Source organism: Pollicipes pollicipes, unplaced genomic scaffold, assembly GCF_011947565.3.
Source record: "Pollicipes pollicipes isolate AB1234 unplaced genomic scaffold, Ppol_2.1 Scaffold_4295;HRSCAF=5057_pilon_pilon_pilon, whole genome shotgun sequence".
In the NCBI taxonomy this organism is placed as follows: Eukaryota; Metazoa; Arthropoda; class Thecostraca; order Pollicipedomorpha; family Pollicipedidae; genus Pollicipes; species Pollicipes pollicipes.
In genome coordinates, this window is record NW_023596461.1 from 12,653,684 (window position 1) to 12,678,991 (window position 25,308).

At 60.3% G+C, this 25,308-nt stretch overlaps 1 protein-coding gene and 1 non-coding gene across 2 annotated transcripts; both read left to right on the plus strand.

The window, feature by feature from the left end:
* Positions 1-861: 861 nt before the first annotated feature.
* Positions 862-24,621, plus strand: LOC119097174 (uncharacterized). Its single transcript, XM_037220233.1, has 27 exons — positions 862-879; positions 3,695-3,856; positions 7,214-7,393; positions 7,942-8,070; positions 9,276-9,425; positions 9,796-9,993; positions 10,805-10,939; positions 11,450-11,665; positions 12,165-12,245; positions 12,826-12,969; positions 13,266-13,319; positions 13,368-13,436; positions 14,100-14,105; positions 14,435-14,458; positions 14,986-15,106; positions 15,652-15,683; positions 16,630-16,674; positions 17,006-17,065; positions 17,568-17,621; positions 18,189-18,245; positions 18,282-18,374; positions 18,791-19,469; positions 20,080-20,152; positions 20,972-21,062; positions 23,226-23,355; positions 23,757-23,887; positions 24,568-24,621. Exons 2-27 carry the CDS (start codon positions 3,719-3,721, stop codon positions 24,619-24,621), a joined length of 3,144 nt encoding a protein of 1,047 aa, XP_037076128.1. The 5' UTR covers positions 862-879; positions 3,695-3,718.
* On the plus strand, positions 20,675-20,758 carry TRNAL-CAG (transfer RNA leucine (anticodon CAG)). The gene has a single exon. It is a non-coding gene; the product is annotated as a tRNA-Leu (tRNA).
* Positions 24,622-25,308: the final 687 nt, after the last annotated feature.

Sequence of the window (25,308 nt, forward strand, 5' to 3'; positions counted from 1 at the left end):
CCAACATATAGGCCCTTATCGACTCAGGGGCCTCCTGATCAGCGCCCAGAGCCCTTTGTCTAACACTGGAGTTGCCGGTCCACGGGGCTGGGACCATAAATGCCACCTCCGGCCGACTTTTCCGGCCCTCCGAACCCTCAAATCGGGCCTCTAATCGCAGGTCTCCCGTGCCTTCCCCCGCGTGCGCCACTGGCCACGGCCATCACGTCGTGACGTGGCCATTCGGTCCCGTCTGAATGTCGGGTGGTCCTGCCCGGGTCCCCGTGGAGTTTGACTGAGCTTAGTGACATCTCCGTGTATCGTCCCACTACCCGATGCACCGGCCCTGACCATGATCGGAGGTGGATGCTAATTCTAGTTGTTTATCTCAATTAAATTTGCAATGAGTGAAGCGAGGGCTGGGGATGCGGTGCGGAGGTCCGGCGTTGGATGGCATTGTCTGACACATAACAGCATTTTCATACTAGTACCATGGATAAAATAATATCACAAAGGTTTACGTGATCCCTGCTAGTGTCATTCAAGTAGGCCGTCTGACGCACCCGCATGACTCGTAGGTGCTAAATCAATTAATTGATGCTTTTGGTTCCAGGAAATTGAATTCGATTGCTGCAAAGATGATCCTATCTTGTCTAGGCAATATTTCCAAACAATTAATTGATATTTCAGCACACCAATTCATTGAGGTCGAGTTACACTGATCCGCACACAGCACATAAAACGGCGTAGATAAAATGACAAAGTATTTACTGATTGGTAGCAGATATGCTGGCACGTACTGTTGTGGCCAAATTTGGCGCGTCGCACGCTCGATTTTCGTCGCCACGTGTTCCCATAACATTCGGAACCCGCGAAGGCCAGGGGGCGGGGCCCTGCGCGGTAAATGCAAATGTTCTGAGATGATGCTTCGCGGATGAAAACACATTTGGCTTAAGGCATTTGTGGTGCTGAGTTAACATGGGAAGGATATTTACGATGTGAGCCAGGATTAAGGCAAGTGATCCCGCATACTCACGTTCTTGGACTTCTGGAGTGAACCGGTCGCAAGTCTGCGATTTCTAGTAGACTCCGTAATGCGATGAAATATGAATCATTTGGGGCACTGTGGTCTCTACTGTGTGAGCTTTTGTCCTATTCAATGGGAGCAGTTCTCAACCAGAAAACTGTTTGGATTCCACTGAACTCGGTGTTCACGTGAAGATTACAGTAAACACTAGGACATGAACATGATTTTGATACCCAACATTTGTGGTCTTTACCTTTCAATGCTGCTTTCTGAGCTTATGTTAACATCCCTCCCAGTGATGTAACTGGATGTATGGTGTGTCAATAGCATAATGGCTTTTTGTGAATATTTGCTATGTCTAGAGGTCATCCAGTTAGATCTGTAGCTTTGTGCATGTGCCAGCTAAGAACATCAGTCATGAACAGTGCTGGTTTCAGAAGACCGAAAGGGGGATGGTAGAAAGTGCATTTAATAGGGTATATTTCAGTCTACTTTTCCCTAGGAGCATGCAGGTTCACACTGCACTTCTCGGGCCAAGAGATGATGCAGTTAATTGAAAAATTTGGTGTGAAGGTCTTTGCTTTCTCAGTTTCCAAAGAGTTTTCATTTCATTTTGTTTTCACTTAATTTTGTAGTTCTTTCCTATTGTATTATTTGTTGGTATTAGTATAATTGTTTTATGACATTTTATGTTCATGTCATTACGGGTGTAAGTTGTAATATGTTGTGACCAGATTCGGGAAGATATAGCATTATTCAGTTTAATTTTTATATGTGGTTTTGAACTGCTGACCTGATCAGTATGTTTTTGTGATATATTTAGGACATCCTCATATTTTATTCACATGGTGCATCAATTTTTTGCTGTGATTGGTTGGTTATTTGTGAGTTACAGGAATGCACTCTCTGTAATGTTCATTGCTTGGAGGAAAGGCAGGTGTGTATGGAATGGTGTGCCAGATATTGCTTTTTATGGTAAGGCCATATTTGCTCCAAAGTTTTGTAACACATGATGCTGGGTGGTGAGTTTGACATGGTAAATGCCAATGTTCCAAATGCTACTTTCTCTCACTATGCAGCATACATTTTGCTCACAGATGTGGCAACAGATACTGGAGCTGAAGGCAATTCACATAAACCAAGTAGTGGCAAATGACACAGCTGCAACATAGTTATTTATATTGCCAACACATGTCAGTCATGCAGGAAGCTTTTTAGAGTGGGAACCTCCCTGGAACCCTTGCCAGCTTTGGGAGGTTTGCCAGGTCTAGGGAGGGAGGTACAACTCCATTTACAGATTGCATACCTGGTTTGGAAAAGTTGAAGTCAGGAGGCAGATATGCAGCAGCATCCACAGTCACTGCCATCCAAAAGTTTTGTTGCAGTCACAGGAAATGGTGGAAAGTTTGTCCAGTAGTCGGATGGGAGCATACAACCAGGCAGGTGATTAGTTTCAGTATCAGCCTATTAAAAACCCATTGCCATCCTTCAGTGCTTCGCGAAGTACTTCCGGAATACCGTCGCATCATCCTGGGATCCCTTCGATGTGACGAGAGTTTGTCGGGGCCCCCACCCCTTCGTTGGGGACCCCATCCTAATCAGTGGTGGAAAGCTCCACACTTCGTAACCATCGAGCCCATACAAAACAGCTAACGATATAGCAAACAATTTGTTAAGTCACCCTGTCGTCAATGCCATTTTTTCCGATGCAATCCACGTTCCTCTCCCCCCCCCCCCCCCCCCCCGGCCCCCTCTCCCATCCCCGCTAACGCACACAAAGCCCCACCCCTAGTGGCCAGTATGGTCGTTCAAAACACTACTGCATACTGCAGACGGTTTTTTGGCATCAGGATTGTCGTAATTCCGTCGAGTCCGTTCTTTTGGTTCATTTGGTTAGAGTGCCTGCCTTCAGATCCACCCGCCCGTGGCGCTATGGGTTCGAGTCGCTTTCGATGTTCGCTACTTGCCCTGGACAGATATGGCCGGCGGCCGGTGGCAGCGGCCGCGCTTAAGGTCAGATGAGGTCAGGGGGCAGGACGGACTGTACCATCGCGAGCATTGTGGCGCGGTGACTTTCGCCCCCGAATTATACTGTTGAACTGAAATTGCGTGATCGGATTGTAGGGGTCAGGGCTTACGCAACAAGCACTGCTTAGCATGAGCTCTGATCCTAGAAACTCATCCATTGAGAAATATTTGGTTGAAGTCTTTAAAAATAATCGAATGGGGTTCTGGGTACTTACAGCCTATATGCAAAGGTTTCCTGCCAGCCTCAACTTCATGGTACCGTTGGTTGCCTAACATTGAACGTGCAGGATGGCGTGAGGTGAAGCAATGCAGTCTATGAAACGTTCGGAACTGAGGTTGTCGACATGTTATTGAGTATTCTTCGAGCATTGTTTGACATGTTGAAACACATTGCGTTTTAAGCCAACGGCTGCAGCACTGCGTCAGAGGCGTCATGATGACGGGACCCGTTTCAACGGAGACAGAGTGTCCAGTGGCGTGGCGCGGAGCGGCTGGCAGGCCGGCGATGACGGGACCCGCGTCACCGGAGCCAGAGTGTCCAGTGGCGTGGCGCGGAGCGGCTGGCGGGCCGGTGATGACGGGGCCCGTGTCACCGGAGCCAGAGGGTCCAGTGGCGTGGAACAGTGCGGCCGGGTGGTGACGCATCCCCCGCTCGTGCAGAGCACACCCGCCAGACGGCCGGAGATGTCCGGCGACCTGAGCCTGTTCGTGACCATGGTCACGAGCGCGGGCTCGCACATCAAGTTCTACGCCCAGCTGAACACGGAGAAGTTCTCGGCGCTGGGCAGCATGATCGACTCCATGCGGCTGCACTTCGAGCAGGTGGGCGGCGCGACCGTTCCGACCTCAGGGCGGAACGGGGCACAGTGTTACACGCCTGGTTTTTTGTGCTGCGTGTGTATTCCGAGTTCTGCTAAGCTGTACATATCTGAATAATTCGGTAAGTTAAGTAGCTCTTTTACTGTATGGCTGAGCGGGTGGGCTCTTTTCGATAAGCATGTCCAATGTAAGAGATGTCCGAAAAACGTGACATGGAGTACGCGTGTTGATCAGCGAGGCTGGTTGAGCGGCTTGGAACGGGATGATAACACGTGGATGAGATCATGAAACGATATGCAAACGTCAGTGAAGTCAGTTCACGAATCATATTGCTTGAACGTTGTGAATTATTTTAGTTGGTGAAATGGCTAAGTTTGTGACGATTTACGTTATCGGCGGTCGGCGACTGAACAAAGCGCTGCGAAAAACGTAGTGGCTGTTTATCCGTCACATGAAACCTGACTGCTCGTTTGTACAGTTTTCAATGCCCAACGTTCGTCGGTTGAGACCGCAGTGCCGAATTTGAGGATCGCTTTGAAAGGGGATACCGGTCGCTTCCACAGCCTTGTTTCAGAATCAGAAGAGTTGACTCCAAAGTTGCAGTTCGTTCGCAAAAGTTAGTTTCGCAAAACATACGAGTCAGTAAATCAACGAACCTAGTAACACGAAAGTTTTGAGGAATTTGGGTGGTTCGATGCAGCTGACAAGAGTTGCTATTTCAGCCTCCGTTATACTTCGTCAGGGCTATCAAAATCATCGCGCTTTGCTACACCGAAGGAGTTTTTGCTCCTGCACTTTGTACCTATTCGCCATTGCAGGCGTTCGGTACCTGTGACTTGGTCCCAGATAGCTAAACCTGCAAACATAAAATGACGGGTGCATGATGAGGAAAGAAAACGTCCTTGTGAATGAAGGTTACCTTTTATATTGATAGGTGCGATGGCTCGAATGCCATTCAGATGACCCTTTGCGCCGATTGGGGGCCCCTTGAGTTGATGAGGGCCTCTATATCGGTCGGGCCCAACCAGTACCGAACAGTTGGCTCCGTGTCGGCCTGGGCCTGAGGGCCCATTTGCCAAGCAGGGACAAGGGGCCTGCGATATACATTGTTCGGGGCCCCTAAGCCAATGAAGGGTGGGGATGGGGAGGGGAGGTGTCGACCAGGGGCAGTGTTCGACGGGACCGGACGGCTGGTGTTTCCGGGGTTCCGATTGGAAGGCTGAAGACCCCAAATGGTCTGGAGGTCACATTAAGGGTTCCGACCCGTAGGGTTGTAACCCCAAATGTCAGTCAGATGGCCTCTTGCACCGACTGAGACCCCTGGGGCAGTGCGGACATCTGTTTCGGCCAGAGACCTCCAACACCGGACATTTGGTTCCGCGTCGGTCTGTGCCCTAGGAGCTCATTTCCCCAGCAGAGATACTGCCGAGAGCCCGCAGTTTGCACTAGTTCAACAATGAGAGGCCCCTGTGTCGGTCTGGGGCCCATAGTGCCCAACACGGAGTTCTTTGACAGTAAGGGATCCCGGGTCGGCGAGGGGAACATTTTCTTAGCAGGGACTGGAACCTCGAATGCCGGTGGGCCTCTTGCGTGGGTCGGGGTCCTCTGGTAACGAAAGGAGATTTGAGAACTGGTGATGATAGCCCACAAGAAGACGATGGAAGAGACCTATGTCAGTTAGGGCCCCAGTACTGGACGGGGTACCCTCTACCCCATTTCAGCCAAAGGCCCTTTGAAGGAAATGTTCTGCATTTGAAGACATTGGAAAAAAACATCCGATATGATGAAATATGCTTACTTGTTAATTTTGGTTTACGTTCAAGTGGCTAAGGCTGATCTTGGCCACTCATATTATTTTTGTTAAATTTAGTTAGTAAATATGCTTCTCAATACGCCGCTGTTTGATTGCGTCATCGTGCTTGCACGACATTGACTGAGAGCTAGTTGACGGCAGTTCTTTCTCTGGAAGTCGTGCTCTCGAACGCCAAATATGGACGACCCAACAATTACATTTTTCTCGGTTCTTGATCACCGCATGGTCAATGGAATGCAGGATTTAAATGACGTTACTTATGACGTCATGGATGTCTATGTGTACCTTGTCTCACAGAAAAGTCCGCTTATCTTCGCGGACGCATAGTTCAGTTTTAGAGATGTTAATGGCTTACGAAGGGCAGAGCTGTGAACTGCACCGAATGGTCTTCAGTGATATTATTTCAGTTCAAAACCCCATGCAAACGTGGAGCACTCCCTTTAAGCCGCCCATTGTAGTATCTCTGCCAATTATTGGACCTTCTGCGGTGGTGCGAAATCTGGTTGCGTTAATGGGGTTTCCTGCGTCGGTCTGGGTAAATGCTCGGATCAGAGTCCCCCGTGCCCGGGAGGGGACCGTTTTATGATGTATCTGTTCAAGGGCTTGGGGGTCGAACAGGGGACCCGCTGCCGTGCTGTCAGAATGGAAAATACGAAGCCATTGACTGGGTTCGGGTTTGCAGTTCCAAACCTCGAAGCCGCCTGACTTCGGCTTTGATTTCACGTCATTGCCTTCCTTTGGATTCGGCTTCGAAGCTAGAAGTCGGGTTTCACCCTATGCCTAATTGGTTGCCTAATTACTAGGCCATCTCTTTGTATCCTTTATGTGCTGCTTTGTCGATAGCTCTCGAGGGCTAGGTTTCCACGATGGTTTCTGAGTGCTTTGCATCATATCTATTTGCACCTGATCATTGCTCTCCTTGTTTGTTCCGGAAGGAAATTAAACAGATGTCTTCCTCCAGCATTTTTATTATTTAAATATGGAGTACAAAAGTTGTTGCTACATGCGATGCCAACGAGCTTCAAGTTTGCAGTCTCTGTCTTGGGTCATTCATGCTCTTTAAGGCAGACGGTTGCATCAAGCCTCGGTGGTTTGTTTCTTGCGAGCCGATCCGGCGAATAGACGGCGAGATCTTATAGGGAGTTGGAACAGTGTGGCGGTTTGGGCTTCTGGCAGGTCTAGGTCCCGTAAGCTACACATAAGGATGATTAAAATATTTTTTTTAGATTCCCCCAGGTTTCCGGAGACCCATGCATGTCGGTCCGTGCTCATATGAGGCTGACAGGTCATAGATACAGGTCGAACAGTGCCGATGACATCAGAGTGCCTTGTGACATCGCCACGTACATCGGTGTTGAGAACAGGCACGGGATGGTGATGCTCACTCGCCCGCCGGCCAGCCTCAGTCAGTTCGATTCACGCACCGCGAACAGCTCGCCTGCCGGGACGCTTTTGAAGCGTACCGTGTTGTGACGTGTTGTGTCACGTGTTGTACTGTGGCGTGTTGTAACGTGTTGTGTCACGTGTTGTGCTGTGACGTGTCGCAGAACACGGCCAGCTCGCCGTACGAGCTGCAGCAGGGTGAGGTGGTGTTCGTGAAGTCGGCCTCGGGCGGCGCCGCCAAGTGGCACCGGGCGCGCGTGCTCGGCATCCAGAGCGTCGACCTGGGCACCGTCAGCGTCGAGTACATCGACTTCGGCACGACGGAGGTGGCCCGCTGCTCACAGGTGCGCGCCGGCGAGCTGCCGCCAGCGGCCGGGCGGCGCGCGATGATTTCGGTGGGACCGCGCCTCCGGACGGCAGGGACTGGGCTCCGCGCGGTGGTGACCGCGCACGGACAGTCTCGAGAGGTCTTAGCGGTCGTCAGCTGGTGTGCGCTCGCCAGCGTTGGGACATGCAGAGCCGAATCAACCTGTAGAAAGTTGTCATCTTCGCATGTTTCCAGACAGTTTGATCCGTTGGGCGTAGCAGTCGGCGCGCTCTTAAAACTCAATAGCTAGCTGACTTCGTTGAGATTTAGTTTGCCAGATAAGCACAACTGGCATCTATCCTCAAGGCTGTGATTGATTGTCCCCACCCAGATGCGTGCAGCGCCGTTTGTCACTTCAGCGCCGTGCTTGTACCTGCAGTTCTGTGCCCTTGCCTCCGCCGCCACCTGTGAGTGTGCGCCAGAGATGTTCACACCGTCAGCGGCGCGCGCGCGTCTGTGTGATCTGTCCCACGTCACCCGCCGCCTCCGCACCGCCGTGTGAGCCGCGTGCGCGCGTGTGGGCAGATCTGCCCGGGCCGGAGTCCGGCCGCCGTCGCCGTGGTCTCGCAGCCGCCGCTGGCCTTCGCCTGCCTGGTGGCCGAGGTGCTGCCGGCGCTCGGTGCCTGGACGGACGCCGCCATCAGCTACGTGGAGGTGAGTGGGCGGCATCGGCACGGGTGGATGTGGGTGTGTGGGTGGCTGGGTGCTGGGTGTGGGTGTAGGTTGTGTGTGTGTGATGGGTGGCTGGGTGTGGGTGTGGGTGTGGCCGTGGGTAGGTGGGTGGCTGGGTGCAGGCGTGCGTGTGCGCGCGCGTGTGCGCGCGCGTGTGCGTGCGTGCGTGCTTGCGTTGTTCTCCGGCGCGGGCCGGACTGCGAGAGGTGGTGGTCGGTAGGCGGGTCGGCTCTCGACCCCCGGCAGATGGGGGCTGACAACCGGAGCTGAGGTCACGAGAGCGAGCCCGGGCGGTGTCTGTCGGAGCCGCCGCAGGGTGCCGTCTATTCTGTCAACCTGGCGGGGAAGGTCTGCTGCTCGAGTGTCGGTGGTCTGCGCTCTGTTGGCGCTCAGTCGGGAACGTAGATGTGTTGCTTTTGAGTGATGTCCAACAACGGGGATCGTTTTGAACACATTTTCGAATGAAGCATCAGGTCAAGTCGCTGCGCGCTCAAATCACGCATCGCAAAACATCGGAGCTGATGTTAACTAAACGTCCATCTGTGGTAGCTACAATTCATAGTCCTTTGCATGGGGTAGTTTTTGCTTACCGTACGTAACCTGTGCTGTCCCGCTATGACCTGCGCTGCTCCACTGTGACGTGCGCTGTTCCGCTGTGACCTGCGCTGTTCCACTGTGACCTGCGCTGTTCAGCTGTGACCTGCACTGTTCCACTGTGACCTGCGCTGTTCCGCTGTGACCTGCGCTGTTCCACTGTGACGTGCGCTGGTCCGCTGTGACGTGCGCTGTTCCGCTGTGACGTACGCTGGTCCGCTGTGGCGTGCGCTGTTCCGCTGTGGCCTTTACTAGTCCGCTGTAACCTGCGCTGTTCCTCTTTGACCTGCGCTGTTCCACTGTGACGTGCGCTGTTCCACTGTGACCTGCGCTGTTCCACTGTGACGTGCGCTGGTCCGCTGTGACGTGTGCTGTTCCGCTGTCACGTGCGCTGTTCCACTGTGACGTGCGCTGTTCCACTGTGACGTGCGCTGTCCGCTGTAACGTGCGTTGGTCCGCTGTGGCGTGCGCTGTTCTGTTGTGGCCTTTGCTAGTCCGCTGTAACCTGCGCTGCTCCGCTGTGACCTGCGCTGATCCTCCCGTGACGTTCTGCGCAGCCCGTTTGTCGTGCTGACCCCGTCCGTGCTGCGCAGTCCAAGCTGCGCTTCCAGCTGGTGCAGGGCCAGCTGCTGCGCCAGGACGTGGACGGCGCGCTGCACGTGCGCGTCTTCACCGGCGACGGATCGACCCTGGCCTCGCAGCTGGTGGCGCTGGGGCTCGGCCGGCTGGCGCCGCCCCACCAGGTCAGCCTCGCGCCGGCCCCCACTCTGGGCTGAGGCCGCGGGGTTGTGGGGTCCCAGGTCAAAACCGCTCCTGCCAGGTCAGGTCAGGAAGAACAGGGGAGGGGCAGGACGGGTGAGATCAGAGGCTTAGACGCTCCCTCTAGGTCAGGTTCGGGGAGAGGGAAGGTCAGGCCAGCGGCTGAGCTGCTTCATCTGGGCCAGAGCAGGGGAGGGGCAGGTCAGCACCACACATTTCGGTTCAGGACAGGGACACGTCAGCACCACGCGAGGTTGGGTTAGGAGAGGACACGTCTGACCCGAAATCAAGCCGTGCCCGTTTTGCCGCCGTCGGCCCCGGCCGGCCGCTGACCGTCGGCGCCTGCCTTCGCAGCTGGTGGCGGCCAGCCCGCCGCCGCCGCCGCACCAGACCCAGTTTGTGACGCGCGTCAAGCAGATGGTGTCGGTGCCGCCGGCGCCCGGCTCCGAGACGCTGGTCACCATCTGCCACTACAGCAACGGACCGGCCAAGTTCGCCGTGCAGTGCCACGACCAGAAGCCGGCCCTCGAGCAGCTGATGGCCGACATTCAGGTGAGTGCCGGCTCTGGTGGGGGGGGGGGGGTGGGGGGGGGGGGGGGTGAGGGAGGAGGGGGAAGGGCCGCGAACCAAGCCGAGGCGGGCAGGTCGGGGAGCGGGCGGGCGACATATCACTGTGTGCGCCGTGTGCTCCACAGACGTGACGCGGGTGGGTGCGCCGTGAAGCCATCGTGACGTCCATCCGCTAGTGTTCAATCTCTGTCTGTTGGTTGCCTGTTGTATCAGAGGAGCATGCTGCCTTCCGCTTCTACCCTTCGGGCAGCGTGGAAAAAGTATCGCTTGCTGGTGGAAGTAGCGTTGTGAAAATTGTACCCCAGACTTATCTACGAGGGGTTCAGTTTTTACGAAGAAATAAATCATGAAGTCTCCTGGCGCCCTTCAATAGTGCCGTCTCGTGACCCCCTGCGCTGGCACCGTCTCGTGGCCTCTACCACTGGTACCGTTTGCTAACCCCCTCCCTTGGTACCGTCTCCTGACGCCCTCCACTGGCGCAGTCTCCTGACCTCTCCATTAGTGCTGTCTCGTGCCATCCTCTTCTGGTACTGTCTTCTGACCCTCTCCCCTGGTATGATCTCCTGACCCCCTCCGCTGGCACAGTCTCTTGACCCCCTCCATTGGTGCTGTCTCCTGACGCCCTCCCCTGGTACTGTCTTCAGACCCCCTCCCCTGGTACGGTCTCCTGACCCCCTCCGCTGGCACAGTCTCTTGACCCCCTCCATTGGTGCTGTCTCCTGACACCCTCTACTGGTACTGTCTTCTGACCCCCTCCCCTGGTACGGTCTCCTGACCGTGTTTGACCCGCCAGACGTACTGTCGGTCGAGCGCGCCGCAGTCGTTGCCGGCCGTCGAACCGGGCGCCGTCTGCCTCGGCTCCTCGGCCAGTCGCGACGGTCGCTTCCTGCGCGGCGTCATCACACAAGCCGACGGCAACACTGTTAAGGTGACCTGGCCCGCACTCAGCTGTCCTGCTGTGGCTGGTGGCCCTGAGCTCGTGTCCGGTGGCGGATGGGGGTGTTACGGTGTGGGGTGTGCGTGTGTGCGTGCGTGTATGTGTGTGTGTGTGTGTGTGTGTGTGTGTGCGAGCGCGCGCGCGCGCGCGGCGTGCGTGTCCGACACTTTCTGTTGTCTTGAGCATGGTCAGTCAAGATGAGGATGTTGCCGAGAGATCCCATCTGGTATTAAAGCTGTCTGGGAGACGAATTAGATTAACTGGTGCTTGGTCTTTGTCGTTTTTGGTTCGTTTTTGGAATGATTAGCTGTAGTCGAGTGAATTGTTTTTTATTGGGATGTGGGTAACGGATGCGTTGTTCATGATAGTTACGCGAGCCACAATTCTGTAACTTCATTGTAACCTGTTTCCCGCCCTATTTTTTTTTCACCTCGCACTCGCCAGCGTGTTCAAAGCAGCCGCTTGCGTCGCCTCCCGAGCTGACTGTGGCCGACGCCGCAGGTCTACTGGGCCGACTACGGCAACGACGAGACGAAGGTGCTGTCCGAGCTGCGCGCCATGCCCGCGCAGTTCGCCCAGCTGCGGATCCAGGCCAGCCGCGTGGCGCTGGCTGGCCTGTCGACGCTGGTGCCCGTGCAGGGCCAGCAGCACGTGTTCCGCCAGATCAGCGAGGGAAGCGTGCTGACGTGCCGCTTCAGCCGCGCCCGCGAGCAGCCGGTGAGCGGCGCCGGCGCAGACCGGGTGTCGGCGGCGCCCTGCTGGCAGCCGGCTCGCTGTCGAGACGGCCGGTCCTCGGCAACGGCCCCGGATCGGTAGGAGACAGGCGTCGGCTTGGATACGCGGCTGGGAACACACTGCGGACGGTCTAAGGAGGGGTGGAGGAGAGTTATTTGTAGGGTGGGGGTGGGATGGAGCGTGCGAAGGCGTCGCATCCGCCATTGTCCTTCCCCAACTCATTTGCATACACTGTCGCAGCGAAGCGCAACTCTCGGTCAAGCAACGCCTGATTCGAGCCAACGGCAGAGCCTTGAGACTAAGGTGTGCCCTTTTTCGTTGTATTGTACTGCCGTGTGCGTTCTGGGTCTTGGGACATCGTGTGTCCCGTGTTTCCCGTCCTCCGGTGTTCATTTCCCCCGGCGTTGTCAGGTCTCCTGTCCTTGGCCCCCTCAGGCTGCTCGCTCCTCGCGGCTTGACCTCGCTCGGGCCTCGCCGGCAGGCCCAGGTGGAGCTGCTGGACATGCAGGTGAGCATGCTAGACCTGTTGGTGCGCTGGGGCGCCTACGAGCGACGTGCGAAGGTGGGCAGCGCGGCGGCCGCGCCGGCTCCGCCGCCGCCGTCGCCACCGTCGCCGCCGCCGCTGACGCCGGGCACGCACGCCGAGGTGCTGGTGGTTGTCGGTGACGTCGGTCAGCAGCCTGCACGTGCGGCCGCTGGAGGCGGAGCCGGCGCTGCGCCAGATGGTGGCGCAGCTCACCGACGCGCTCAACGTCAGCGCGCGGCCGCTGGCTCCTGACCAGGCCACCGAGGACTCATGTGCGCCGCGTTCAAGGTGGGTGGGGCGGTGGCCTCTGGTGTGCGACTTCGCTGACTGCGTGCCGCGCGTTGGGGCGCGGCCGTGGGGAGCTGGGCTACAAAAAGGTCAGAGCGCCGCCAGCGGCGTCCTGGTCTGTTGTGTGCCGTCGTTCTATTTCTGGAACCGTTTTTCCGCTGCCTGCCGAGGAGATGCCTTTCTGTGCAGTGGATATTCCCCGGCTGCAGGCGGCCTTGCTTCCAGATGCTGACATTCATGCCGCTTAATGTCGTCCTTCACTGGCTGCGGTCATGTTGCGGTGGGTCCCGGGCGTGTGATCGATGCCGGTCGGCCTCTGCCGCGGCAGGACGCCGGCTACCAGCGCGTGCGGATCGTGAGCGTGGGGCGGCGCGACATGAAGGTGCTGTACGTGGACCTGGGCACCTCGGAGATCATCCCGACCACGGCCGCGTTCTGCCTGGAGCCGCGACTGGCTGCCCATCCGGCGCAGGTGAGGAGCGACGCCCGGGGCGACCGAGCGGCACCGGCCGGCCGCCGCTGCCGCCCGTGGCCGCGTGTTTCGGCGCCCTTCGTAACGCAGTCATGATGCACGGGCGCAGTGTTGCGGTGTGATGGCGTGCGCTGGACAGCCGCTCGTGCGCTCGCGGCGCTGGAGCGGCTCGGCAGCCGGCGCGCCGTGGCCGGGCCGGACAGGTCTGGGAACGCTGGGGCCTGTGGTGACGCCGCCGCGGCCCCGTGTGTGCGTCGGCCTGACGCTGTCGCTGGGCGGACGGGCTGGCTCGACAGGCGGTGCACTGCTGCCTGAGCGGCCTGGAGGTGTCGCACGGCACGCCCGAGCTGGTGGAGCTGCTGCGCCGGTTAACGGCCGGCGGCCGCCTCCTCTGCGAGGTGCTGGACCAGCTGGGCGACAAGCGCATCGTGCGCCTCTCGGACCTGACGCGGCAGCCGCCGCTGGACGTCGGCGCTGCACTGCGAGACCACATGACGGCCCGGCGCGTGCCGCTGCCGGCCGCCGCCGCCGCCGCCGCTGCTGCTGCTCCGGCCACGCTCGCCGTCGGGCCCCCGCAGGTGACTGGGCTTGTGTAGTGGCGGGCGGTGCTGAGCCAGCGGACACGGGCCCGGCTGGTCGCGCTGCTCTTGGGGATCGGTAGTAGTGGAGCTTCGTGGAGAATTCATCGTGATCATGATTTGGTTATCGTTTGGCGAAAACTCGAGACGTGGAAGGCAGGTGGTTTCGTTTACTTAAGGCGCAGTTCATTTAATTTGGTAGATATTGATATAATGTATCACTTCGTCCTCGGACCTCCGTGGACTCATCTCTGATGTCAGCAGTCAACAGAGGTAACAAGAGTCGATGTGACGCAGCACGGAGTCGTCCTTAGTAGACGTCACCAGAGCGCGAATCGTGGGTATTGGGCACCACTCCACGAACAGGCCGCGTCGACTGTACACCCTGGAGCCGATCAAAGCTGCCGGCTGCTGCGGGGGGGGAGGGGGAGGCAGTGGTGTCCGGTCAGCCCCGTGTTACCTCTGGCCGGTCCCCGCCTACCCAGGTGGAGGTGGGGCGCAGCGGCGTCCGGTCAGCCCCGTGTCACCCCTGACCGGTCCCCGCCTACCCAGGTGGAGGTGGGGCGCAGCGCTGTCCGGTCAGCCCCGTGTCACCCCCAACCGGTCCCCACCTACCCAGGTGGAGCTGGTTCGCAGCGCCGTCCGGTCAGCCCCGTGTCACCCCTGACCGGTCCCCGCCTACCCAGGTGAAGCTGGGGCGCAGCGCCGTCCGGTCAGCCCCGTGTCACCCCTGACCGGTCCCCACCTACCCAGGTGAAGCTGGGGCGCAGCGGCGTCCGGTCAGCCCCGTGTCACCCCTGACCGGTCCCCGCCTACCCAGGTGAAGCTGGGGCGCAGCGGCGTCCGGTCAGCCCCGTGTCACCCCTGACCGGTCCCCGCCTACCCAGGTGGAGCTGGGGCGCAGCGTGACCGTAATGGTGACGCACGTCGCCGCGTCGGCCCAGTTCTTCGGCCAGCTGCTGACGGCGGACGCCGACGCCATGTTCGCCATGGAGGGCGCCATGCAGCGGACGTACGGCGGCGGCCGGGCGGCGCCGCTGGCGGCCGCCGCCACCGGCGCCCTCTGCGCCGCCCCGTCGGCCATCAACGGCACCTTCTACCGCGCCAGGGTACGCAGCAGGCTGGCACCGGCTTGCCAGGCCACACGCTGATGACGGAGGGGGGACGCCCCGCACACGGATGACGTTGGGTTGGTGTGTGTCGGTACACCGCAGTTGTCGTTTCAGGGGGTGACGGTGCCCGTAGCGGTCCCGTTCTATATTTTCCTCGCACAATGTCATGTCTGTCAGCGGCCGCCTGGGGCACCCAACAGGAAAGGGCCGTGCTTTCCTCGCCGGTCGTTAATCATCTCTTGCCAAAGGCGTGAACAGTCGGCGGTGCTCACCGTGAGGTTGCCGGCGCGCGGCCCACGCGGTGAACCTCGACCGCTGCGTTTCAGGTGGTCAGCAGCGCGGCCGACCAGGTCACCGTTCAGTACATCGACTACGGCGACACCGAGACCAAGTCTGCCGCTGAAGTGTTCCCGCTGCGAACGGAGTTCACGCAGCTGCCCCAGCTCGGTACGTGGCGACCTCAGACCCGGGGCGATGCCGGGCAGGGGTCGTGCTGACACCGACCGGTGACGACCCCTCACGGACCGGGAGAAGAGTTGTGTAATGGGTCGGTTTACTGGGTGTGAGGATAAGTGATGTAGCAGGGGTGTACCGTTCGCTTGCAATATGGAAAAATCGCATGAGTGCTGGTATTCGTATGTGTGCTGGGGTATTCGGCCACTCACATACCGGCCATACAAGTAGCAAACAGTTTTCAGCGAGGTTTCGCTACTTCACAGAGCACCAGTCTGCCACTGAGGCTGTTGTGTACTGCCCGTAGTCTGCCGTTCCTCCGCAGTGCGTCCCCTGTGGATTGCACCCAGTTGATGGGATGGCTGAGTACCGGTGTCGCTGGTGTGATGCACCGCCGGTTGGTATGCCCCGTGCCGCGGTCTTCCTGGTGGCGTGCATCGTCCTCGTGCGGCGTGGTTTGGCGCAGCTGTCGCGCCGGGTTCGCCGGAGCTGCGGCGGCCGCTGGCCCGCCTGACGCGCGACGTCGTGTCGCCGGCCAGGCATCTTCTGCTCGCTGGCGGGCGCGGAGGCGGTGCCGCGCGCCACGCTCCGCCAGCTGCTGCAGGACCAGACGGCGGAGGTGCTGCCCCGCTCCGGCGCTGGCGACCGCTTTGACGTGACGCTGCCGCCGTGCCCGCTCAATCAGCCGCTGCTGGCTCAGCTGAAGCGGCTCGGCGTCAGCGGGGCGCCCGGTCAGTCCCCGCCGCTCCGGCGCCCCGCCGGCCCGCTCACGGCCGCCGGAGGATGGGTGCTGTGTTATCACACCGGCTGCGGGCACGTGGGGGAGGGAGGTTTGTTACGGTTAGTCCGTGCCTTCTCATTGGATGCATTTCTGGGATCAGTGCTGGTCAAGTATAATGAAATGGAAGATGCGACCAATAGCGACAAAATCTTACTTTAAACGTGTGTTGCTATGTCGTAAGTGTTTTGGTTCACTTTGCGTTGTCCGTTTTTGTCTTGTCTTTATGGGCTGGACAGTTACGTTTGGGAAAACCTTTTCCGATAATTTATGCAGCCATCACTGATTGGGCTTATTCACCGCTGTCATTGTACTTCGTGTTTGTCAAGACTGGCTAGGATTAACCCCATATATTACCCCCATCATTTCATGTTCGTGGTGGTCCATACATATGTTTCAACGGGCCTTCAGCGAAATGCGTGCGGGTGCGTTTGTGTGCGTGCGTGTGGGGGCAGGGGGGCGCTTTTTGACGAGGCATTTGAGCTAGAAACTGACAGGACAGCACGAGTGAACCGCTTTAGTCGCTCCGAAAACCGCGTAAACGTGAGCTGGCAGCTTGCCGGCGCTGCTGCCGCGATGAGCCCGGGAGTGGACGTCCACCCGCTGATGTGCGGACGTTGCCGCTGTTTAACGCGGCTCCTCGGACACCGCAGCGACTTTGGCCAAGGCGGTGCTGGCGGCGGCGGGCGCGGCCGAGCCCGCGTCCCCCGGCAGCGCGGGCAGCCCCGCCGCCGGCCAGGCCGTGCGCGTCTCTCCGCAGAAGCTGCCCGTCGGCGTGTTCAAGGTGGGTGTGTCGACGCCGGCTGGCTGGCTCGATCGTGGCAGCCTCGAGTGACGGTCGGTCGTTACCGACGCTGAAGCGGGGGCCAGTCATGTCGCGTCTGTCTCTCGGACCGCGCACCCCTCGCGGCTTTCGGTGTGTACGCCTGGCTGTGTATGGCGCCTGTCGCCGCTCATTCAGTGCAGCGTCGTATCACCGTGCGGCCGATGCGCCCGGAAACCCCGAGCACTATTATTCCTACTCTGCGCTCCAATGATGGGCGGCGTGCCGTGTCGGACTCACTAGTGAGGTCGCCCTCTTCCCACCTGCTGAGAACGTGCCGTGCTCTCTCCAGGAGGTGGAGGTGGTGCACGTGGTGTCGCCGGCCGAGTTCTACGTGCGGCTGCGCGAGTCGGCCGGCGCGCTGCAGGCGCTGCGCGAGCAGCTGGCGTCGGCCGGCCCCGCGCCGCCGCCAGCCACGGTCGCCGCTGACCAGGCGGTGGCGGTACAGCGCGGGGGCGAGGCCGGCTGGAGCCGCGGACGGGCCATCGCCGCACGCGACGGCCAGGTGAGCGGTGCTCCGAGCCGGAACCTGACCCCCGCCCGAGGCGCACCCGGCGGGCAGCGGCGGGTCGCCCGCAGCAGCCAGCGGCGTGCGGCCGGCTGTGCCCGGTGGCGCGGCGCGCGCGCTGTACCGTACGGAACTTGCGAATGTCGTAGTCGGCTGTCTGCACTGACAGCATCGGCCTCGGGGTTTGCTCTGGACGGACGGCGCCGCTCGACAGACGTTTTGTGTGTGGGCGAAGCGGGGTGCCGGCAGTGAGCCAGCGGTGCTTCCGCCCGTCTGTCTCGGCGTATGACGTCACTGTCGGGGTAGCGCCGGCGAGTGTGTAACGCTGGCGTACGGCGCACTGCAGGTGACTGTGTTCCTGCTGGACCGGGGCGACACGGTGACGGTGCCGCTGTCGTCGGTGCGGCCGCTGCGGGCCGAGGAGGCCGGTCTGCCGGCCCAGGCCGTCCGCTGCTGGGTCAGGGGCGCCCGGCCGGCCGCCGCCGGCGGGTGGTCGGACGACGAGGTATGCGCGGCGGGAACACCGCGGCGCGCTCCGCTGGGGTGGCTAGGAGGCGCGCTGTTAGGGGCAGGTGTGGCGGAGCAGGGGCCGTCTGTCGACGGCGTTGGCCATTCTGCGCCCTTGGATAAGGTTATGTGTGGGTGATTGATATGCAGAGCTGTGTCGCTTTGTAGAAAATGTACATTTGGTGTTGTCGGCTTCGAAAATGGCGCCCGCCAAAAATGCAGGCTGTGTAAATGGGATCTGCTAACGACGACCATGACATGCAAAGCCGTCTGCGGCCTGTGTTTGTCCCCTCAGCCTCCAACCTCGGAGCCTCTCACCTTTCAGCCTCTGGCCCTCTCACTCTCTCACCTTACAGCATCTCATCTCTCACTTTCTCACCTCCCAGCCTTTCGCCTCTCACCTGTCACCCCTCATCTCTCAGCCTCGCAGTCTCCCACCTCTCTGTTCCGCTGCTGTCAGGTGGCCCAGTTCCGTCGCGGTGCGCTGGAGCGTCGCTTCCTGGCGCGCGCGGAGGAGGTGCGCGCCGGCACGTGCGTGGTGACGCTGGCGCAGGCCGAGCCGGTGACGCCTGGCGTGGCTCCGCCGCGCGCCGGCGACGCCAACAACAACGCCATCAGGAGGGTGTCCCCGCCGCGCGCTGACCAGGTGGGCGGCGGGCCCGCGCGGCTGGCGGCGGAGCTGCTGAGAGGCCGAGGGCGCTGGGAGGTCATGGCCGCGTGATGTGGAGAGGCCCTACTGTTGTGAGTCTTTCAGTTGAAACGGGAGGTCGCTGTGCGTTTTGAGCCTGCTGAAAAGTTCGATGCGGTCATGAACACCACCGCTCTCTGTATTTTGATGTCTGCGTGACGGCGCGTTCGTCGCACCAGTTTTCTCGTCCCGAAGCTTTACGAAAGTTTGATCTCGGGATAACCTGTTAATACTGACGTTGTGATGCTTGGGAGACATTAAGAAGTAAATCTGACGAAAAACAGGACAGGCTGGAGTCTGTATCGAAAGGGTTCTGAACGTCGTCATCGACGGGGATGGGTGATGTGACCCGTTGCTGGTGTTGTCTGCCGCAGGACATGAACTGGCGTAACAAGCCGGCCCCGCCCGTCACTACCTCGGAATCGACGAATTGGCGGGCGGCGGACCCACGACCAGGCGGAGGGTTCCGCGTGGAGCGACGCACCCCCGCCGGCCGCGGCCCCCCAGCCGAGCCTCAGGCGCAGGCACAGGCGCAGACCCAGACCCAGACCCAGACCCAGACCCAGACACAGGCACAGACACAGACACAGACCCGGACCCAGCCCGAGACCCAGATCCGCACCCAGACTCAGCCCGAGACCCAAATGCAGACCCAGACCCGGATCCAGCCGCCGCGGGAGCCTGAGTCGGTGTCTGGGCCGGATTCGGACCGCTTCGCCGGTAAGATGCGCATGGACGATCCTGCCGAGTACGCGCGGCGGCCGGCGGCGCGCGCGGACGGCAGCCGCAGCCGCCCGACTGGCCGCCGGCCCTCGGGCGGAACAGCCGGCCGCGCCGCCGCCGCGCCCGCTGCTGACGACGACTGGGACGACGCCGGCAAAACCTCCGCCGCCAAACTCTCCGCCGCCGACGACTGGGACAACGCCGCCGAGCCCTCCGTCGCCAGGCCGGCCGCCGCCGCCGCGCTGGAGATCCCGGCGCACGCGAGCAAGATCGAGCGACGCCCGCTGGCGGTGGGCGAGACGGTGGTGGCGACGCCCACCTGGGTGGCCGGCCTGCACCGGTTCCACGTGCAGCCGGCGCCGGCCGACCCGGCGTTCGTCGCGCTCATGGCTGAGCTGCAGACGGGCTACGGCTCCCTGCGGCCGGCCGACGGGCTGGAGACGGACCCGGCCGTCGGCAGGCCGGTGGCGGCCAGGTGAGCCTGCGCTACTGGACGGGAATGGCGCACCTGGGGCACGATGGCGGAGCGGAGGGAGACTGTTGTCCTTTGCCCTGAGGCTCTGAAAGTATGTCACGCACCACACTGTTCCTCAGATGGACAGTGTTTTGCACGTTCTGCCTCATGTAGTTGAGTAGCGTAGTGTTCTTGCGTGTCACAATCGTCAAAAACGGCCGGAAGTAGCCGTCTGGGATCATCTATCGCGTTCGTGATTGACACACTTGGCTGACAAAGACTATTGCAGCGGTGCATTAGTGACCTGCCCTCACGCTGTGGACGGTGGGCTGGGCGGGGAGTGGGGGAGACTGTGGCCGGGGCAGGAGCCGGCGCCGGCGGCGGGAGCTGGCTGTGCTGACGGCCGTGCTGACGGCTGGTGCGGCCGCCGCGGCAGGTTCGCCGACGGCGCCTGGTACCGGGCGGAGGTGCGCGCCGTCACCGCAGGCCAGCTGCGCCTGCTGTTCGTCGACTATGGCAACGCCGAGCTGGTGCCGCGCGACCAGGTCAAGCGACTGCGGCGGGGAACTCTGCCGGCTGCCGGCGCAGGCCTACTGGTGAGTCGGAGCCGGGGCCGGGGGCCGGGGCCGGGGTCGGGGTCGGGACCGGGACCGGGGTCAGGGCCGGGGTCAGAGCCGGGGCCGGGGCCGGGGCCGGGGAGGGCCAGGGCCGGGGCCGGGGGCCGGGGCCGGGGCCGGGCCGGAGCCGGAGCCGGAGCCGGAGCCGGAGCCGGAGGCCGGAGCCGGAGCCGGGGCCGGGGCCGGGCCGGGCCGGGAGAGAGCGTGGACGGTAACCCACTGTGGCTATCTCAAGAGCCTGGCGTGTCAACAAATGGTGTCCATTGCTGAGTTTGGTGAGGCTGACGGCAATTGAGCTGCTGTCATAGCGGTCATTGATTGCAGGCAAGTAATGGGATCTTGGAGACGAGCCCTATAGACGAAACGGGCGTATGCCGAGTTCGTTCATGCCTAGTGTTGTGATGGATACGTGATCGAGCGGTATTTGTTTGGTTAGACGGCGCCACAGCCTGCCTAATGCGCGGGTCAGGATGGCCGAGCGGTCCAAGGCGCTGCGTTCAGGTCGCAGTCCGGTTCTCCGGGCGTGGGTTCGAATCCCACTTCTGACAGACGGTTTTGGTGTGTGCCCGCGGTCATCTGAACGTATTTAATTGACAGTGGAATGCATTGCGGTCCGGTGGACATACTCTCGGGAGATTGGAGGAGAGAGAGCGGTGGGAGAGTCGGAAGGGAGGGGGCATGTTGCAGGAAGGTGTTGTCACCCGGCGTCTCCATCCTAAGTGCGGTGAGCAGACGCCTGAGTCTCCCTGCTGTGCCCTCAGCTGCCGCTTTGGCGGCGTAGAGCCGGTCGGAGGTCAGTGGAAGGTTCTGGACGAGGCGCAGCTCGCCAAGTACTTCAGCTGCGACATGGAGGTGAGCGGCGTGGGGTCAACGCCCTATCGTCATGTGTTGGATGTTGTGATGGTCATGATTGGGACTCAGTTGTGTCACATTGGCCAGCTTTTTGGTGCTTCCGCCGCTTTCGACAGACCCATCTCGACCCAACGCCCGATGTAGAAGTAGAGGAAATATGGTGTATCGGTACGTCCTCTCACCGACCTCTGCGTTGACCATCACTGTAGGTTATCTTGTGTGGCCGACCCTGTCTGGTCAGGTTCGCCGTGGTTGGGTTGCGCGTTTCGAAGCGTGCGCAGCTCTAAGCACGACGCACGCCACCTCGTGGCCTATGACTTGGTCCGGCTTGGTCATATGGCCTGGTCATGAGCCAGGGGGACTGTGGCTCTTCCGCTCGGTCCAGACATGGCGTCACTGCTGCTGCCGCCGTCGACGCGTCCCCAACACGACACTGGGCAGATGTGACTGTCACAACAGGGTCTAGTGCGTGCTGTTGTTCGGGCCGGGCTCCTCCGACCCGAGCGAGAGAGGGGCTAGGGCGAGTCATGACAATTGCAGAGCGGTCCACTTGTAGGACGGCTTCATGCCTGAATAGTTCCGGCGCACAATGCTGGATGATGAGCATTCGACCGATAGGCGGCAGTTAGGGCCTAAAAGCTGCCAATAGCGACCAGAATACAAGGCATTACAGTGACCAATACCGGGCGCTGTAGCCGGGAACGGTGGGGGGGGGGGGGGGGGAGGGGGTTGTGTGGAACGCGACCCCTCTGGCGTGAGGTGATCCAACTAAGACTGGGTTGGTGGCACGGTGAGAGCGTTGGGCGCAGTGTTGTGGCGTAGGTCTGCTGTCGCCGGATGGCGGGCGGGTCGGTCAGGCTGCCAGCAACGGCCGCGCGGCGAGGGGGTGCGATGAGGATGGGAAGGGACGGGGTTATTCAGGAACTTGGTTATAACGCGTAGCAAACAAAGTTTGATCAAGTGAGGGCATGCTACCTATTGCTAGGTATTTTCATTCATCTCATGAAAGTCCTGGGTGCGGTTACCGTACGTTCACCCTCACGTGCAATATGCGGGTTGAAAATTTTTTGAAAGGTTTTTTAGTGATGAACAAACTCGGCATTGGGATCGTGGCAACTTCAGATATCTACAGAATCATCACGCAACACTTGCAGTACGCAGTACAGGAATGCGTCATGCAACATTGCCTAAGCGGCGATGGGAATATCAATCCGGCTGTCTTTCATCTGCTGAATTCTTTCAATAAGCAGCAAAAGCAATAGCACAGTCCGAGCATTGAGCTCGCATGCGTCCCGCGTGGGAATTCTGCCGTCCACGGACTAAAAGGCCTAAGAGTCATCCAGTAAACATAGCACTTCGGCCCTTTTGCCTTCGGATGGCAGGATTGTGCGTGTCCCGGCTATGCGCTCGGTATTCCTTGGGTTGGTGCGCCGTTGTGGGGCGCGACGGTGCCGCCGTGTGGCCAACAGGCGGCCGGCGCCCTGGGACGTCACCTTACCGGCTGCCGGCAGGTGACGTGTGTGGGCGTGGCCGGTGCCGTCGCCGAAGTGGAGGTGACCTTGGCCGGCCGCAAAGTCACCGACTTGCTGGTGGCCGACGGGCTGGCCGTGCGCGCGGTGCCGGCCCGGACCCTGCGCCAGCGCGGTGAGCGGCCGACGCTGCGGTGTCTGACGCCGGCCCTGATCGTCACCAGCGGCCGCGGACGGCGGCGGAGCTCGTGACGGCCGCTCCCCGCTCGCTCTGACGCCGGCCGGCCGTCTCCCGCTCTGGTGCTGGCTGGCTGCCTCCCGCCCTGACGCCGCCCAGCCACCTCCAATTCGAATGCCCTTCGGCCGCCTCGCGCCATCCGTGACGTGTCCGATACGGCTCGCTTCACTGGCCAGCAGCCTTAAACATTTGTTTGTCCGACGCGCGTTCTGTTGTGTGTTTCATTCAGGAGTCTTCACGATTACGTAAGCGTTCCTCTGTCGACTTGCGAACGCCGTTGCCTGAGGGCATGATCATATAGGGTCCGTCATGTGGGTGTCATCGAATAGAGTCATCTGGATGTCCGCCGGCTGGCGTGCCAGCGTGACCGTCGGTGGAGGGGCCTCTGTCTCGCGGTGCTGCGAGCGGCAGCGGTCGGGGTGCCGTGACGTCCCCGCGCCGCCGCCGCACCGACAGAGTGGTGACTGGCACCCGCCTCCGTGCCCGGTAGCCGCCGGGCCGTTCCCTCCGCTGCGCGCCGAGTTCCGTCGCGGCGACCGGCTGGACGTGTTCGTCTCGTACATCGCCGGCCCCGACCGGCTGTTCGGCCAGCTCAGCGCCAGCGCCGCGCAGCTGGAGCTGTTGGAGGCGCAGATCGCTGCCGCCACACCCGCCTGCGAGGTGCGCCCGACGGGAGCTGTGTGTCTGGCTGCGTCTGTTGGGCTCATTCACAGGCGCACGGGCTCATAGAAGTGTTTGTCGGTCGCAAATGTCTTCGAGCATGTGATTACTATCTTCAGTTGAGGGCACTTACGGCCTTTCCACCCCACCGGCGTTCACTATATGAAGTTATTTTGGTCTCTTTCCACTGATTGAGTATGCTGTGTCCCTGCCATAGTTGCCTGTCTATCACCTAGTCCAGTCTGCCTGCCCTCCTGTAATCTCCGTCGCCGGGCTCCGCGCGCCCCTGACCGCCGGCGCTGGCGCCCCTTCAGCCCGTCCCTCCAGCCGTCGGCTGCGCCTGCCTCGCGCCGTTCGAGGACACCCTCTACCGCGGCCTGGTGGCCGCCGTCGACCCAGCCGGCGTCACCGTCCACTTCGTCGACTATGGCAACACCGAGCGGCTGTCGGCGACCGAGGTGAGGCCCCGGACGGTTGAAGGTCGGGGCTGACCACCGGCGGAGCAGGCCACTCTGGCTGCGCTGCCAACTCCGAGCTTGCTTGTTACAGTGCCGGGAGCTGGCGTATTGTATTGAAGCTAGTGTGATGTGTGGACCCGACTCACCCGTGTTATCTGACGCAGGGGCGAGCTGCGTTTATGCGGGCACTCGGTACCGGAGTAAATTGGCGTGACCTGACCTTGCCCAGCCCAGGCGACTGGTTCAGCTGACGCTCGCTCCACATAACATGGTCTAACCGGGATCAGTTTCTAGCGTGTTCCGCCATAACACTAATAAGCCACATATGCTAGTATAGCTGCTGATACGACCTGGGCTTATATTTTAGGAGATGACCTGACCTGACCTGACCGTGTGTGTGTGTGGGACCAGCTGCTAGAGTGTCTGGAGGGTCTGCGGACCCAGTGATGACCTGACCTGACTGTGTGTGGTCAGCCGCTGGAGTGTCCGGAGGAGCTGCGGACCCCGTGGTGACCTGACCTGACCTGACTTGTGTGGGTCAGCTGCTGGAGTGTCCGGAGGAGCTGCGGACCCGTGGTGACCTGACCTGACCTGATCTTGTGTGGGTCAGCTGCTGGAGTGTCCGAGAGGGCTGCGGACCCGTGGTGACCTGACCTGACCTGATCTGTGTGTATGGTCAGCTGCTGGAGTGTCCGGAGGAGCTGCGGAACCTGCCGGCGAGGGCGCTCGTTTGACGCTGGCCGGCGTCTCCTCGGACCAGACCGCCAAGCTGCTCCCGAGCTGACCAGATGGTGAGGCGCGCAGAACACGGCAGCCCGGCGGGGGAGGGGCGGGGATGGGCGGGGGCAGTCTCAACACGCTGTCAAGTGGCCAACGCTGCCCCGCATGCTGTGTGCGCGGATATGTGTCGTAAAGCGCACCTGTGTGCAGCACATAGTATTTGTAAAAGTGTGGTTTTCAGCAGGCTTAGGCTTCTGAGTGTGTGTGTCCGCGTGAAGGCTGTATTTTCTTCTGTGTGCGATAATTTTTCATCCATTATACGTGTATGCTTTCATTGATGACATGCTAAGCCATACATCCATGCGGAGTGTAACAACGTAAGCCACTCGACTCAGCAGGAACTAATCATGCATTGTCTTCGAGTCGCGCATCTGCTATTGAGCATCGAATCACTCTAACGGGATATCCGAATGATGGCCTTCTTTTCTATTGAGGCCTGCATTCTGTGTCTAGCCGGATAGCTGTGTTTTTTTTTGTTTGTGAGCCGTGCTCGCGCTTGGTCCCGGCCGGCCTGACCTGACCTGACTCCGCTGCCGCGCCGGCCTGACCTGACCTGACCCCGCTTCCGCGCTGGCCTGACCTGACCTCGCTGCCGCGCCGGCCTGACCTGACCCCGCTGCCGGCCTGACCTGACCTGACCC